Genomic DNA, 17,890 nt, shown 5'->3' on the forward strand with positions numbered 1-17,890 from the left:
ATCATAGAATGGTTACAGCACAGGAGGCCACCATTCGGCCCATCCAAGCTCACTGCAAGAGCATTTCAGCTAGTCCCACTCCGCCACCCTTTCCCTGTAGCCCTGCAAATTTTTTTCTGATACTTATCCAATCCCCTTTTGTAAGCCACGATACAGTCCGCCTCCACCACCCTTTCAGGCAGTGCATTCCAGATCATAACCACTCACTGTGTAAAAAAGTTTTTCCTCATGTCACCTATGGTTCTTCTATCAATCACCTTAAATTTGTGTCCTCTGGTTCTCGACCCTTCTGCCAATGGGAACAGTTTCACTATCTACTCTGTCTAGACCCCTCATGATTTTGAACACCTCTATCAAATCTCCTCTCAACCTTCGCTGCTCTAAGGAGAACAACCCCAGCTTCTCCAGTCTAGCCACGTAACTGAAGTCCGTCATCCCTGGAACCATTCTTGTAAATCTTTTCTGCACCGTCTCCAAGGCCTTCACATCCTTCCTGAAGTGCGGTGCCCAGAATTGGACACAATACTCCAGTCGAGGCCGAACCAGTGTTTTATAAAGGTTCATAACTTCCTTGTTTTTGTACTCTATGCCTCTATTTATGAAGCCCAGGATCCCATATGCTTTTTTAAACCGCTTTCTCAACCTGTCCTGCCACCTTCAACAATTTGTACACATATACCCCCAGGTGTCTCTGTTCATGCACCGCCTTTAGGATTGTACCCTTTAGTTTAGATCGCCCCTCCTCGTTCTTCCTACCAAAATGTATCACACTGCACTTTTCTGCGTTAAATTTCAACTGCCACGTGTCCGCCCATTCCACCAGCCTGTCTATGTCCTCTTGAAGTCTATCACTTTCGTCCTCACTATACTTCAGTTTTGTGTCATCTGCAAATTTTGAAATTGTGCCCTACACACTCAAGTCTAAGTCATTAATATAGATCAAGAAAAGCAGTGGTCTAGTACTGACCCCTGGGGCCCACCACTGTATACCTTCCTCCAGTCCGAAAAACAACCATTCACCACTACTCTCTGCTTCCTGTCACTTAGCCAATTTCATATCCATGCTGCCACTGTCCCTTTTATACCATGGGCTTCAACGTTGCTGGCAAGCCTATTATGTGGCACTTTATCAAACGCCTTTTGGAAATTCATGTACACGTCAACCGCATTGCCCTCATCAACCATCTCTTACCTCATCAAAAAACTCAAGTTAGTTAAACACGATTTGCTTTTAACAAATAGTAGTGCCAAACATTGAACGCCAAAATCAACAGTTTTATGCCATCCACGCACGTAACTAGAATAAGACTGCCCTAAACATATTTGAGAGTTAGGGCCAGCCACACGTGCTTATTAAATTACAAATAACCTAAGAAATGCAAAACCAGTTTTTCAATCCAGTGGACTATCTCTGTCCTTTTTCCAGAGTGAAGCTGCAACAGTTAAATTTGAAAACAAATCTTTACATAGGGAAAGACATACCTGGAAAAGTTTGAATAGGGTTCTTCCGACTTCGGCTATCATTTCTAACAACATATCAAACTGCTGTCCTTCAGTTGTCTCACTATACGGAGCACAGAGTGCGAAGGTAAGAAAATCCAGAAGGGAACTGATCACTAGTGCACCTGTCCCATGGTCCTGCAGGAAAATAATAATTGTACATCCTGAGAACAGCACTAGACTAACATTAATGATTGACAAAAAGGCTCGCACATGTCTCGCTTAATAAATACTATACCTGGTGTGGAACTGAACAATGTGCCAGGAAAATCCCAAATTCAAACCCCCAGAGAACAGCTGATCCAAGTTGGAATGAAGGCAACGGTGCTACAATTGGCCAGTGGTCTTACGCCAAGGAAAAAAATAAAATTAAATCCCTCATCCTTGACTCCAGCTCGAAAGCACGTGTGTAGACTTGTGTCAAACAGCCAGCTAACAGCTACCATGAAGTCACATAGGCGTGCTACCAGAAGACTGATTTCACATGGAATGGTACCAAAGCACGAGCCAGTGCCTTCAGTGGAAAACAAAGTTAGATTTCTTAATTCAGCTATCCGTTTTCCCCACCACATAACTCAAAAGCAGAATTAAAAAAAATTGGATCTTTCAGCATCAGTGTCTCATTTAAAAGTCAGTAAAGAAATATGAATGTCTGTATTACAGGAAACTTTGGTTTATCCAGAGGTTGTATGTCCGGAAACCTAGATCTACCAGCAGAAATCAGGAGCCGTTTTGTTAGGTTTTTTTTCTTCTCGCGGCTTTGTTTTCAACAGTCGGGCTCTGGAAAGTCTCTCTGAAGCTGTTGCTAAGCTACAGAGACGCTTCCAAGGTACGGGCCGACTGTTTACAAGCTGTTGCTAAGCAACAGTGTTTGTTGTCAGATACGGAGATGAAAACCTCCGTATGCTTCAACATTAACTTTGTATGTCCGGCAGTTCTGATAGATCGGCAACAGCTCGGTCTCGTCGGTGCCGGATATAACAAGGTTTCCTGTACATATGTTGCTGTATTGTGCATGGTGTGCACACACGTGCGTATCAGGTAAATGCTGTGCAAGGTTGTGTAAGGGCTTAAGACGGCCAGTGCGAGAGCCAAATTACCAAGTTTTTAACTAGAATTTTAATTAATAAAAGAAAAAATTGCTTTGCAAAGTGTTTGTAGAACCCAATGGAATTTTAATAAAGGATAACATTGGGCACCGCCTAGCGTTGCATACAAGCATTTTTCTTTCATTAACATTTTTCCTCTTTAGCTATCTCACTCTTGCTTTTCTCACTATCCCATCTCTGTGTCCTCAGTTTCTTTGGTTGTTTTTCCTCCGCCATCCCATTCAGATCCTACCACTTCCTTCCAAGTTGAGGTCAGTGAGTGTGAAGGTACAAGTAAAGCCAATGGACTTGTGGATAGTTGTGAAGTGAAGCTGCCCATTGTAAAAGACACCAACCCCACAAGTTTGCAACTCTTTTTGCTGGCAGGGCATTCTTGAGCATCTTTTGCAGCTTTGAGGGCCCTTGCCATGTCAGTGGCTTTGGGATCTTGGGACCCAGTTTGCACGACCCCTGCATTTAATCTGCTGCTGCTCGGGAACAGGCCTCAGCTCGCAAAGCAGGTTGCTGAAGAAAACTAGGGAGGATGGAAGGCTTTCCCAAATCATGAGCCCACAGGAGTGATGCGGAGTGCAAAAGCCAGAGTGTAGAAGAGGTCTCTCCCTTTTCTGAGCCCCGACAGATTAGCTTTTTGCACAAACCTGATGACCCTGTGGGATTCCTTTGCAAAGAGTTTGTAGACCCCAGTCGAAAATATGTTACTGTATTATGCACATTTGAGAGATGGGAGGGATAAATAGTTCAGTTACGGAAAAAAAACCATGAACCCTTAAGTTTGAGCATGCACAATTTGCATTAAAAATGGAAATATTGAACAAATTGCTCCAAGCAGCATTTTCAGATATGATCAATCAATACAAAACAGGTTATGACATTTTGTACTTTTAACACGTGCCAATTTTAAAAGGCACACTGTGAAATGTAATCAGGTAATTACCAAAATGATGATGCTCCAGCCCATAATTTGAAACAGACTTACCACATGGGCATTGAATTTGTCAAGTAAATTGTCTAAGAACTTTTTGGAAGAGAGAAGGGATGCTTTGTTCAACTGCTCTTGTCTCAGGTCGTAGTCATCATGCATGGGCTAAATTGGATAAAATTTAAAATAGAAATGTCTTTAAAGCATAAATATCTAATTCTTCAAAAACCTGGAAAATCATATGGCGTTCCAAGACATTCACTATATAAAGAATTAAAACACTGATGCAATAAATCCTAGGATCTTATGGAATATCTATGTATGCATCACAGTAAATTTGGAGGCTGGTTAAAGTAAACTTTTCACCTTTTGAACACTGGCACTCCTACAAAGAGATCAGATCAACTGAACTGTACTAATTTATGAAACCAGAAGTCTTAAATTCCCAGAAAAAGTTTCTACAGTACAGACCTTGCGCCAAGTGCAAAATTGTTGATTTCATCATATGCAAATAATGTCTTAAAACTGTCCACTTACCACCAAGCCCCCTCCCCCACCACACTAAACTGCCTCAGGGGCCACAGAGCTCTACGTTGAGTACTGTTTGCACTTTCACAATAATGCAAGAAATGTATGTCCTTTTTGAACTGTGGGGGAGGGGTATCCTACAGAGAGGTCATATCCTCCCTCAGATTTCCCTCATAGCAAAGCAATTTTGCTGAAGACAGAAATCGGTGGCAGCACACAAGTGAAACTTATAAAATTCTAACAGGACTAGACGCAGGAAGAATGTTCCCGATGGTGGGGGGAGTCCAGAACCAGGGGTCACAGTCTAAGGATAAGGGGTAAGCCATTTAGGACTGAGATGAGGAGACATTTCTTCACCCAGAGAGTGGTGAACCTGTGGAATTCTCTAATGAATTGGCCTCAACTGCCTTCTGTGGTAAATATATTCAAGAAGGAGCTAGATATATTTCTTAAGGCTAAAGGGATCAAGGGATATGGGGAGAAAGCAGGAAAAGGGTACTGAATTTGGATGATAAGCCATGATCTCATTAAATGGCAGAGCATGCTCGAGGGGCCGAATGGCTTACTCCTGCTCCTATCTTCTAGGTTTATGTTTCTATGTTAATTCTATCATTTATTGCTTCACTCCTCCCAAAGTTGTGATATTTAAGTGGCAACTTTCCCTCAGTGTTTGGGAGCACAATGAACAGGAATGTGCTGTTTGAGGCGAGCGAGAAAGATTAGAGTTGTAGAGTGGCGCAAGGTCGTGGCCAGATTTGGAAAAGGACTAGGATTTTACAATCAGATCAGTGGAGCGTGGGGAACCAGCATAAATTGGCAAGTACAGTGGTGAGGAGAATGAGGACCTAGTGCGACTGGAGACACAAGTTGTGGCATTCTTGAAGGAGTTGTAATTTGTGGAAACGGGACGGTCTACCAAGTATAAGAAGTCCAGTCTTGAGGCACGAAAGTAAAGAAATAATCTGATCAAAAAGGTACTTTAACACTGAAATGCACCCACTTGAAATGTAGCAAACCAAGAGGAGGAGAGAGGCAGACTTCAGGAGGACAGACAGGCTGGTAAAATGGGCAGACACATGGCAGATGAAATTTAATGCAGAGAAGTGTGAAGTGCTGTATTTTAAAAAGGAAGAATGAGGGGCGGCAAACTGTACAGTTTTAAAAGGGGGTGCAGGAACAGGGACCTGGGGGGTTCACATACATAAATCTTTGAAGGTGGCAGGACAAGTTGATCAGGCGGTTGAAAAGGATATGGGATCCTTGGCTTTATAAATAAAGGCAGCGAGTACAAAAGCAAGGAAGTTATGCTAAACCTTTATAAATCAGTGGTTAGGCCCCAGCTAGAATAGTGTGTCCAATTCTGGGCACTGCACTTTAGGAATGATGTCAAGGCCTTAGAGAGGGTGCAGAGGAGATTTACTAGAATGGTAACAGAGATGAGGGATTTCAGTTATGTGGAGATACCAGAAAAGCTGGGATTGTTCTCCTTAAAGCAGAAAGCTATGGAAATTTATTAGAGGTGTTCAAAATTGAGGAATTTTGACAGAGCAGATAGGGTGAAACTGTTTCCACGGGCAGGAGGATCGATAACCAGAAGACACAGATTGAAGGTAATTGAGAAAAGAAGCAGAGGGAGAGGAGAATTTTTTTCACGCAGCTAGTTATAATTTGGAATTCAACACCTCAAAAGGGTGGCGGAAGCAGATTCAATATTATCTTCCTAAGGGAACTGGATATATACTTAAAAAGAAAGGTTTGCAGAACTTCTGGGGAAAGAGCAGGGAGTGGGACTAATTGGACACCTCTTTCAAAGAGCCGGCACAGGCACAATGGGCCAAATGGCCTCCTTCTGTGCTGTAAGAGTCTGTGACTGCTTAAGCTACAAAGCATCTGTAAATGGCAGGAGTTTTAACCCACTAGTTGCACAGTAAACAATGTACTCAATTTTACTTAAACATTTTAAATCATGAATTCTTTATACAAACATTTTGTTGGATCTGCTACTGAGATAGCACTCAAAATTTATTATGCTGCACTTACACACATCAGAGCACACAACATGTCAATGGCAGCATGAGTAACACCATCATGGTTTCTTTTTAAAGCCTTCACTGTCTTCACACCAAGCCTCTCCCGAAATCTGAATGTACAAAAAAAGGGAGTAGGGGGGTGGGGAAATGTTATACATTACAAACAATGGCACAGAACCTACAGAAACACCATGGCTCCGAATCTCTGCGATCCAAATGGTGCACTGCTGGCATAAGTCAGTTGGAAGTGCAGCAGGGGGCAGAACATTTGATGGGCCTTAGATTTGCACATTAGTAAGATAATCTCAAAGTCAAGATGGTTTCTGTGGCATATAGTGAAATGTACTTTTCAAAGTAATCCCTTCCAGTTTTAAAGTATTAAGCATAGGGCATTTACCCACTGGACTCCTCTCCAAGTTTTTCAAGATTTACAAACTTCTCAAAAATGGTAGGCAAATAAAGCTTCAGGATAAACTAGCAGTTTTAACTCCCCACTTGATGTACCTGACTAATCATGGCGATAACAGTCAATTTAAACACCATATAGCAGATCTTTTCCATTTTTAAAGATATATTGTGCATGAGCACCAAGACTGTACCAATTACTGAAGGTGGCTGCATTCCTTTGCTCTTGGCCATACAGCCAATGTGAGGCTTCCTGAAGAAGCACGGTCTTTGTAACCAATAGCCAAGTGGTATATGATAGTAGACTAGCCCATTTATTTTACTAGGTAGCTTTCCATTTGTGCTTTTCCTAATTAAGAGCAATCTATACCTTGCAGAGAAAAGACTTGAATTTATATAGCACCTTTCACAATCTGAGGATGCCTCAAAGCACTTTACAGCCAATTACATTTAGAGTGTAGTCACTGTTGTAATGTAGGGAACGCGGCAGTCAATTTGCACACAGCAAGCTCCCGCAAACAGCAATGTGACGATAATCAGATAATCCGTTTTAGTGATGTTGATTGAGGGATAAATATTGGCCGGAACACCGGGGATAACTCCCCTGCTCTTCTTCGAAACAGTGCCATGGGATCTTTACGTCCACCCAAGAGAGCAGACATTTAACATCTCATCCGAAAGACGGCACCTCTGACAGTGCAGCACTCCCTCAGTACTGCACTGGAGTGTCAGCCTAGATTTTTGTACTCAAGTCTCTGGAGTGGGACTTAAGCCCACAAACTTTCTGACTTAGAAACAAGCGTGCTAACAACTGAGCCATGGCTGACACTAATTATAATGGCTGTGCCTATATCTTTAGCCACATACAATACAGGCCTATGCTGCTCATACTCCTTATAATAGCACTGCACATTGGTTCAGTTTGACAGAGATGGCAGAGATAAGGTGGGGGGTGTGTTTGTATTATCCCTTCATTAGTAAAGGTAGCCTCATTAAGAAAAAGGGGCATGTGAACAGACACGAAGAATAATCTTTTAAAAGTACAAGACAAAAAGGAAATTTCAAACCAGTTACAGGTATTGGTAGTGTTCATGAGGGGAGAGAAAAAAGTGATTAATTGCAGGGAATAAGATAGGGGGAAGACTTTACATTTCATGCAGCATGGACAACCTTAACTTGCGCCATTGTGAACTTTCAAGATTTGCTGATGGGCTACGGTAAGTCAGACACACTCTGATTCAGCTCAGCTACATTCAGTTCCCATCTATTACTCAACTGTGGATTGGTTCACTGTAGAGGACTTACTGCTCTGTTTCATTGTTCTGCTTACTGTGGAGAAATCCTTTAAATACATTTTAAAAACACTAGTCTGAGCATGCCAATTCATAGCCACCTGCAGGTCAGGAGGCCTTCCAAAGTACAGGAAACTCTATTTACTGGCACCTAAATAACCAGAAATCTCTTAACCAGCAAAATTCAGGAGTAGGTTCAGGTAAGTTTTACTTCATATTAGTGGCCGTTCCTGGATCTGTGGCTGTGTAACCGGGGTTCCTGCACCTGTTGCTAAGCAACAGGGACGCCTGGATCTTGTGGCCAGGGTTCCTGCACCTGTTGCTAAGCAACAGGGAAGCCTGGATTTGTTGCTGTGTACGGAGCTCTCGTACCTTTTACTATACCTCTATAATCCGGACTTTTTGATAAACCGGCACCACCTGGATAAAAAAAAGTTTCCATAGTAGCAAGTAGATTTCTTACTTAGGAAGTCTTGTGAATGCTTGAAAGCCAGCCTTCGAAGCAACCAATCGCCTTACAGCCTGAAATTGACTCTCCAGTTCTGCATTATTAGCGGTTTGATCTCCTTCTTGAGAGAGTAATGCAGTGATTGCATTATTAATAAGTTTCTCTTTGTTCTCAGAAAAGATGCCCTGTAGGGAACAGACAATTCTCTTTAATGCCACCTCAAGCAAATGAAAAGTAGACACTTGAAAGACTTAGAAGGAAATTCATTCTTACATCTTGAGTCACTGCATGCAGAACTCCACTGTATGAGACGTTAGCATTAAACCTGAACACTGCATCTGAAAAGTTGCCATCTGAAATGCAACATGAAATTAAACTTGAGTACAATGACAGAATTTTCCACCAAAATATCAACTGCAAATAGTAATCTTCAGATCATAACCTCGGCCCCGATTACATTTTTATATATTTTTTATCCACACCTTTGATTTGTGCCTTTCCCCCTTGATGCGCCATCAATTACTCAAAAGACTGAGGTCGAGCGAGTAACAATCAGGCTTTTATTAACTAAAGAATGAAGGTCTAGTCTCGAGTGGTCGACCCGTCCAGAATACTAAGGGACTGGGAGGTAGTCACTTATATACCTGGAATAGTAGGAGTCGTCAGCCGAGGCATGTCCAGACCTGTACCTAGTGGAATACACATACACTTACAGACAGGTATAACAGTGGTTTACCACACCCCTTTTTTTCTCTCCCACATGGCAGCTGTCTCTCATTCTGCCAGCGCATTTCACACCTCATCTAGAGCCATCTTTTGTCTCTTTACCTGTCCCATTACCACCTCGTCTCGTCTCGAATATCTCTTAATGTCTCTTCACTTCCCTTTTGTTCTTTCATCCCCTCCCCCATTTCCCAGCCCCCAAACTGGCCTTTTAATCGGTTTCATTTCCTGCCTTTTTTCTCAGTTCTGATGAAGGGTTTCGACCCGAAACGTTGACTCTATTTCTCTCTCCACGGATGTTGCCTGGCCTGCTGAGTTTTTCCAGCGTTTTCTGTTATTGCGTTATATTAACAGTAATCTTCAATTGTGTTGATCTTTAGTTAACTTATTATATTTTAATCATAGCTTATGCTTTGAGACGATGGAACATCTATCGGACTGAAATGGTTATCGCTTGTTTAAAAGCCCCAAGCGTGCTGCAAACGTGGAGTAAAAAGATACCTTTTTATGCCAGAACACAAGATTTTAAACAGTGTATCCACACTCGAAAGTACATTCAGTAAAGAGGTTTTAAAAATGTTAGCCTGTGGAGTGCATGTTGAGGGACAACTATAGTTAGCGATGTACAAAATATTAAAACTAATGTATAGTGTAGCCACAAATTTAATTCTGCATTAATCTGAACATTCAAAACAATGGCAAATACCAGAAATGCAAAGCAGCAGAGGCACATCGAACAATCTTGCTGATTAAATAGAAATCAAATTCACTTACTTGCGGGGGCATTTAGAAACCTAAGATGTAGACTTTCTACTTCTTCATCCACTGGCATACTCAGTAACCCCCATCTCTGCCCCTTTTGAGTTGGCACCATTCTTACACATACATCTCTGTTACCAGAAGCTCTCACTCCATCCAGCAGGCTAGCCATTAAGGAGTCTCTGAGTAAGAGAAGATGAAGTTGTTAAGTATAGATACATTGGTTTAAGTTTTATTTAATACATTTAAGTTACAATATGCATATTTACCACCATAATATTTCAAGATTAATCAAGTTATTCTTTAACAATTGAGCCTGAAGTCCCAGAAACATGAGGCCAACCAAATGGAGCAAAATGGTTTTATCCAGTCCTGTACTATGAAATCATTCACAGATAGAAACCTCCAATTTATCCAGGTTATACAATGGATAAAATCAGAACAAGCACACTAAAGGATTTTGGACGTTTTGAAGGGGACTTTTTGGTGCCTGCTCTTTCAATAAAGACCAAGTGATGCCTATGGAACAGGAACTGTCAAGGTGGCATTTGTTCAGGAACCATGACATGAATAAAAGGAATGAACCTGAAACCCTGGATTAGCAGGGTGAACACTTGGTAAGAGCGCATAATTTGGTTCAAGTATGAGTGGCAAATGAAGGATGATTCATGTGCAGTCAACACAATGGAGATGAAATTACAGGTAGACTAATTTGGGATCGATAGCCTACCGAGGAACAGAGAGTTTGTACGGAGCAAGGACCACAGGAAATTGTTAAACTTGATCAAGTTCAAACAGTGGTATGAATCGTGTTATTGCATCAAATTGTCAGAGATAAACTGTGTACTTTCAAAGGACACTGTTTGCTAACAAGAGATAAAATCAAGATTAGCGAAAAGGCAGCTGTCTGTTGAAACTGTGAGAAAGCAATTGAAAGGAAGCGGGGGGGGGAGAAACCAAGTTCATTTATAGTTGATCTGGCCAGTAACAGACCTTTTTTTTTCCCGGGGGGGGTGGGAGATAGAAAAACTGATAACTGATCATGCTGAGTTTAGAGTTGCAAGATTTTATGGCATCATAATCTGGAAAACTGCCAAGGCTTAATGCCAATAAAATTATTTAGAGACTTTAAAAACCATTCTACGGTGTTTCAGTTTCATATCCTTAAGCATCAAGAACCCCACAACACCAATTCCTTAGTTTCACATTACTGCATCTTTAAACAATTATCACATAATTGGCTCCATATGGCTTACTCCAGCCCCACATTATGTACAATTTAGAAATGTTCCAAGTATGCTTTGGCTCCCCAATGGCTGACAGTTTGGCTAAAGTAGCCTTTAAAAAAAAAAATTTCAACTCAAAATTGAGACCTTTGGTTGCTGAACTAAACTTAAAAGTGCAGAGCATCACAAGTCAAGAAAACAGGAGCTAGTCAATGATTAGGTGACATCAACTTGACATGCAAAATAAAAATCTTTTTCTATCGCCGCCCCGCCTCCCCCAAGACGCAATAATCATTCTCTAAAGACAAGAGGCTTGGGTAGGGAAAGACATGACAAATTGAGATTATTTGACAGCACCAGTTCCTGAGCAGTTATGCAAGCTCTAAGTGTTTGGAGCTGTGCTAAATAAATTGGACTTAATAGTGTGGAATAAATCTTGCACAAGCATGATCCAGATGCGGGTAATGTAGTCAAGTATTGCTCCTGTAGTTATGCTGAAAAGTCATGTTAAAAGTTGACCTGATGACTCTACAATAAAATTCTCAATCTTTTAAGTTATCATGTTAATCTCAACTTAAGACTCAAGCAATTCTTTTTTGCAATACGAGTCTTCCCTCTAAAATAGCAAGTAGAACTTGGAGAGAAGAGGATGGCGGAGGTAAAACTATTTAAATTTTGATTCTCCAGGATTCATACTCCTGTAATAAAGTTGTCTCCCGTTCTTAATTGATTGGAAAAAAAAGACTAGTGCATTTTTAATTATTTGCCAACCTAATCAGCAAAAAAAACTTTAGTTGAGAAACCCACTTCTGGCTCAGTGTAGGGCAACGGTGTGCTCAGGCAAGGCGCCCACTGCAGCACATACAAGAGAGGCAGAGGAATCTACTCAGACTAGAGTCAAACATTTCACATTCCTCAGATAGATGGCACCGTGAAGAAAATAGTGCCACAGCATACCTACCTTGGGGAGAGAGAGAGAGAGAGAGAGAGAGAGAGAGAGAGAGAGAGAGAGAGAGAGAGAGAGAGAGAGAGCTGGGACCACTAAGTATAACAAGTAGCTATGTTTAAAGCATAAAATAGCTCTTTGATACATAATTAATGACCTGGACTTCGTTAGAGGGGACCGTCACTCAGATTTGACATTTTCAATTGACCTCACCTCAACAGCTTTTTGGAAGAGCAAGGTCCAGATTTCCACTACCCTTCGTGTGAAGAAGTGCTTCCTGACATCATCCCTGAATGGTCTAGCTCTAATTTTAAGGTTATGCCCCCTCGTTCTGGACTCCCCCACTGGATGAAGTAGTTTCTCCCCGTCTACTTTATCAACTCCTTTAATCATCCTAAACATCTCAATTAGATCACCCATTAATCTTCTATACTCAAGGGAACACAAACCTAGTCTATGCAACCTAGCCTCTTAATTTAACCCTTTCAGCCCCAGTATCATTCTGTGAATCTGTGCTGCACCCACCTCCTTCCCAAGGTGCAGTGCCCAGAAATGAATGTAATATTCTAAATGGGGTTTAACCAGAGCTGGATACAAATACAACATAACATCCATCCCTTTGTATTCATGTGCCCTTGCGATAAAAGCCAACATTCTAATAGATTTGTAATTTTTTTTTGTACCTGTCCACTAGCTTTTAGTGATTTCTGCATTTGCACCCCTAAATCTCTCTGCTCCTCCACAGTTCCGAGCTTCTCGCCATTTACAAAATACTTTGATTATCTTTCTTGGGTCAAAAGTGGATGACCATACACTTCCCAACTGCCAGTTTTGCCCACTCACTTAATCTATCAACATCCCTTTGCAACGTTCTGCTCCCATCTACACCATTTACTGACCCACCTAACTTGGTGTCATTAGCAAACTAGGGTGTACAGCCATGTATTCCTTCATCTAAGTTATTTATAAATAGTGAAAAACTGAGGCTCCAGTACAGATTGCTGGCAAACACCACTCGTCACATCCTACCAATTTGAGTACATACCCATTATCCCCGTCTCCTACCTCCTAACCAATTCCCTACCCATGTCAATAGGTTGCATCCAATTCCATGAAAGGGTACTGAAAGCAGATTCAACAGTAACTTTCAAAAGGGAATTGGATCTCTACTTAAAAAAGGAAAGAGTTTCAGGGCTATGGGGGTAAGGGCAGGGAAGTGGGACTAATTGGATCACTCTTGCAGAGAGCCAGCACAGGCATGATGGGCCAAATGGCCTCCTTCTATGATTCTATAATGCATTGCTGGAAATATTATGCTAAAAAGAAATGGCATATTACAAGCAAGGCATTTCCTTTAGTTAATGAGGCGCGAGCAGAAAGCTTAAAAAGGCTTCAGAGACCTAGGTAAGGCCTCAGACTGCGGGTGTCGGTGGGAGGCGCGAGCGGGAAGCTTAAAAAGGCTTCAGAGACCCAGGTAAGGCCTCAGACCGCGGGTGTCAGCGGGAGGCGCGAGCGGGAAGCTTAAAAAGGCTTCAGAGACCCAGGTAAGGCGTACCAATCTCCAGTCTCCGAAGTCAGAGGGAAGGAGAGAGGTAAAAAGTAATCCAAGTGTGACGTCACCAGAAAGCGGGTAAGTGATTGGTTGGTAAGTATTTCTCTCTTTTTAAGCTTAAACTCTGTGGTTTATAGTTTCTAAGGTGTGATATTCATCATCTAGAATCGGGGCAGAGGGTATTTAAAAATATTAATAAATTTAATTAATTACATAGAATGGGAGAGCAGGTGATGTGTTGCTGCTGCAGTATGTGGGAGCTGGTGGACACTATTGATGCTCACGGTGATCACATTTGCAGTAAGTGTTGGCTGCTCGAGGAATTCCGGCTCCGTGTTGAAGAGCTGGAGTCCGAGCTTCAAACACTGAGACACATCAGGGAGGGGGAGAGTTACCTGGACTCTATCAGGAGGTAGTCACACCAATTAGATTTATTAATTCAGATGTAGTCCGTGGCCAGGGTCAGGATGGTGTGACTAGAAGTGAGGCAGGTACGGGGATCCAGGAGGTAGTGTTGGAGGAGCCGCAGCCCTTGTCCAACAGGTTTGAGGCTCTTACTCCCTGTGAGGATGGGAACAGGGAGTGCGGGGAGGATGAGCAACCTGGCCACAGCACCGTGCAGCGGGGGGCCATTCAAGTGGGGGGGGGGGGGGGGGGGGGGGTAAGTTGAAAGAAATGTTGTAGTGGTAGGGGATAGTATTGTTAGGGGGATAGATAGATAGAGTTCTTTGCAGCCGAGAGCGAGAGTCCCGAAGGCTGTGTTGCCTGCCCGGTGCCAGGGTTAAGGACATCTCCTCTGGGCTGGAGAAACCTGGAGTGGGAGGGGGAGGATCCAGTTGTCGTGGTCCATGTTGGTACCAACGACATAGATAGGACAAGAAAGGAGGCTCTGCTGAAGGAGTTTGAGCAGCTAGGGGCCAAATTAAAACGCAGAACCACAAGGGTAATAATCTCTGGATTACTACCTGAGCCACGTGCAAATTTGGCTAGGGTAAATAAAATGAGAGTTAAATGCGTGCCTCAGACTGGTGTGGGAGAAATGGGTTTTGCTTCCTGGGACACTGGCATCAGTACTGGGACAGGCGAGAGCTGTTCCGTTGGGATGGACTTCACTTGGCCAGTGGTGGGACTAGAATCCTGGCGAATCGAATAACTAGGGCTATAGAGAGGGCTTTAAACTAATTAGTGTGGGGGAGGTTTTAAGAGAGCGAAAAATAAAAATGACAGCGGAGAAGGCAATAGAGCAAGGTAGCAGTGGGGGAAATTAAAAACCAGAGCCTGTCAGGAAGGGACAGAATGTATAATGATAAAGGTAAACTAGTAAAAGGGGTAAAAGCAGGAATAAATTGCCAGAAAACATATTTGAAAGTTCTTTATCTGAATGCACGCAGCATTCGTAACAAAACTGACGAGTTGACGGTGCAAATAACTACATATGGGTATGATCTGGTGGCCATTACGGAAACATGGCTGCAAGATAATCATGACTGGGAACTAAACATACAAGGGTATTTGACAATTAGGAAGGGCAGACAGGAAGGAAAGGGAGGTGGGGTGGCTATGTTAATCAAGGATGGAATCACTGCAATAGTCAGAAATGATATTGGGTCAAAGGATCAGGATAGTGAAACAGTTTGGGTGGAGATAAGGAATAATAAGGGGAAAAAGTCACTAGTGGGCGTAGTCTATAGGCCTCCTAACAGTTGCAACTCTGTTGGTCGAAATATAAATCAGGAAATAGTTGGGGCTTGTAATAAGGGAACAGCTATAATCATGGGGGATTTTAACTTTCATATTGACTGGACTAATCAAATTGGGCATGGCAGCATTGAGGAAGAGTTCATAGAGTGTATTAGGGACAGGTTCCTTGAGCAGTATGTAACTGAACCAACCAGGGAGCAGGCAATCTTAGATCTGGTCCTGTGTAATGAGACAGGATTAATAAAAAATATCCTAATAAAGGATCCCCTTGGAATGAGTGACCATAATATGGTTGAATTCCAAATTCAGTTTGAGGGTGAGAGAGTTGGATCTTAAACCAGCGTGCTAAGCTTAAATAAAGGAGACTATGAAGGTATGAGAGTAGAATTGACTAAAGTGGACTGGGAAAACAGATTAAAGTGTAAGACGGTACAAGAGCAGTGGTCTACATTCAAGGAGATATTTCACATCTTTCAAGATAAATATATTCCACTGAGGAAAAAGGGGAGTAAAAGAAAAGAAAGCCATCTGTGGCTTAGTAAAGTAATAAAGGATAGTATTTGACTGAAAACAAGGGTATATAAATTAGCCAAATCTAGTGGGAGGATAGAAGATTGGGAAGCATTTAAAAGCCAGCAAACAATAACTAAAAGATTAATTAAGAAAGGGAAGATAGATTATGAAAGTAAACTAGCAAAAAATATAAAAACAGATAGCAAGAGTTTCTACAGCTATATAAAAAGAAAAAGGGTGGTTAAAGTGAATGTTGGTCCCTTAGAGGATGAGACCGGGAAACTAGTGGTGGGGAACATGGAGATGGCAAAGACGCTGAACAAATATTTTGTATCAGTCTTTACAGTAGAGGACACTAAAAATATCCCAACACTGGACAAACAGGGGGCAATTGGGGGGGGGGGGGGGGGGAGCTAAACATGATTAAAATCACTAAGGAGATGGTACTCAGTAAAATAATGGGACTTAAGGCGGATAAATCCCCCGGACCTGATGGCCTACATCCTAGGGTCTTGAGAGAAGTGGCGGTAGGGATTGTGGATACATTGGTGATCATTTTCCAGAACTCCTTGGACTCAGGAAAGGTCCCGGCAGATTGGAAAACTGCTAATGTAACACCCTTATTTAAGAAGGGAAGTAGGCAAAAAGCTGAAAACTATAGACCAGTTAGCCTAACATCTGTGGTTGGCAAAATGTTGGAGTCCATTATTAAGGAAACAGTAACAGAGCATTTGGATAAACATAATTTAAAAAGGACAGAGTCAGCATGGTTTTACGAAGGGGAAGTCATGTTTGACAAATTTGCTCGAATTCTTTGAGGATGTAACATACAGGGTGGATAAAGGGGAACCAGTGGATGTAGTGCATTTGGACTTCCAAAAGGCATTTGACAAGGTTCCACACAAAAGATTACTGATAAAGTTAAAAAATCACAGGATTGGGGGTAATATACTGGCATGGGTGGAAGATTGGCTATCTAACAGAAAACAGAGAGTTAGGATAAATGGTTCGTTCTCAGGCTGGCAATCAGTAACTAGTGGTGTTCCGCAGGGGTCAGTGCTGGGACCCCAACTCTTTACAATCTAGATTAATGATTTGGAGGAAGGGACCGAGTGCAACATATCCAAGTTTGCCGACGATACAAAGATGGGAGGGAAAGCAGTGAGTGAGGAGGACATAAAAAAACCTGCAAAAGGACAGACAGGCTAAGTGAGTGGGCAGAGATTTGGCAGATGCAATATAATGTTGGAAAGTGTGAGGTTATGCACTTTGGCAGAAAAAATCAAAGAGCAAGTTATTATCTAAATGGAGAGAAACTGCAAAGTGCTACAGTACAAAGGGATCTGGGGGTCCTGGTGCATGAAACACAGTTAGTATGCAGGTGCAGCAGGTGATCAGGAAGGCCAATGGAATCTTGGCTTTTATTGCAAGGGGGATGGAGTATTAAAAACAGGGAAGTCTTGCTGCAGTTATACAGGGTATTCGTGAGGCCACACCTGGAATACTGCGTGCAGTTTTGGTTTCCATATTTAAGAAAAGATATACTTGCTCTCAAGGCGGTTCAGAGAAAGTTCACTCGGTTGATTCCAGAGATGAGGGGGTTGATGTATGAGGAAAGGTCGAGTAGGTTGGGACTCTACTCATTGGAGTTCAGAAGAATGAGAGGCGATCTTATCGAAACATATAAGATTGAGGGGGCTTGATCAGGTGGATGCGGTGAGGATGTTTCCACTGATGGGTGAGACTAGAAACTAGGGGGCATAATCTTAGAATAAGAGGCTTCCCTTTCAAAACTGAGATGAGGAGAAACTTCTTCACTCAGAGGGTAGTAAATCTATGGAATTTGCTACCTCAGAGCCGTGGAAGCTGCGACATTAAATAAATTTAAAACGGAGACAGAGAGTTTCCTAGCTGATAAGGGAATTAAGGGTTATGGGGAGCAGGCAGGGAAGTGGACGTGAGTCTAGGTTCGGATCAGCCATGATCCTATTGAATGGCGGAGCAGGCCCGAGGGGCCGTATGGCCTACTCCTGCTTCTATTTCTTATGTTATGAAAACTTAGAATAGCCCGCCCAGAAGACTAGAATATCAGGAATAAAAACAGAAAAATGCTGGAAACTCTCAGATCAGGCAGCATCTGTGGAGAGAGAAAGAGTTAACGATTCAGGTGAATGACCTTTCGTCAGAACTGGAAAAAGTTGTTTCTGTTACTTCAGATTTCCAGCACCGTAGTATTTTG

General features: G+C 42.3%; 1 protein-coding gene across 3 annotated transcripts in view; it reads right to left on the minus strand.

The window, feature by feature from the left end:
• The window catches only part of dnajc13 (dnaJ homolog subfamily C member 13), a 168,518-nt gene that overhangs the window by 104,409 nt on the left and 46,219 nt on the right, over window positions 1–17,890 (minus strand). For all 3 annotated transcript variants that reach the window (XM_085989205.1, XM_085989204.1, XM_085989206.1), the window contains exons 10-15: window positions 9,729–9,895; window positions 8,505–8,584; window positions 8,247–8,416; window positions 6,097–6,196; window positions 3,586–3,693; window positions 1,483–1,638 (exon numbers count right to left, since the gene is read on the minus strand). In XM_085989205.1, the coding sequence (XP_085845331.1) occupies window positions 1,483–1,638; window positions 3,586–3,693; window positions 6,097–6,196; window positions 8,247–8,416; window positions 8,505–8,584; window positions 9,729–9,895 (781 nt within the window). The remainder of the gene's footprint in view (window positions 1–1,482; window positions 1,639–3,585; window positions 3,694–6,096; window positions 6,197–8,246; window positions 8,417–8,504; window positions 8,585–9,728; window positions 9,896–17,890) is intronic.

The sequence above is a fragment of the Somniosus microcephalus genome, chromosome 5 (genome assembly GCF_052327205.1).
Source record: "Somniosus microcephalus isolate GS21.2 chromosome 5, FLI_Smic_1.0, whole genome shotgun sequence".
Taxonomy (NCBI): Eukaryota; Metazoa; Chordata; class Chondrichthyes; order Squaliformes; family Somniosidae; genus Somniosus; species Somniosus microcephalus.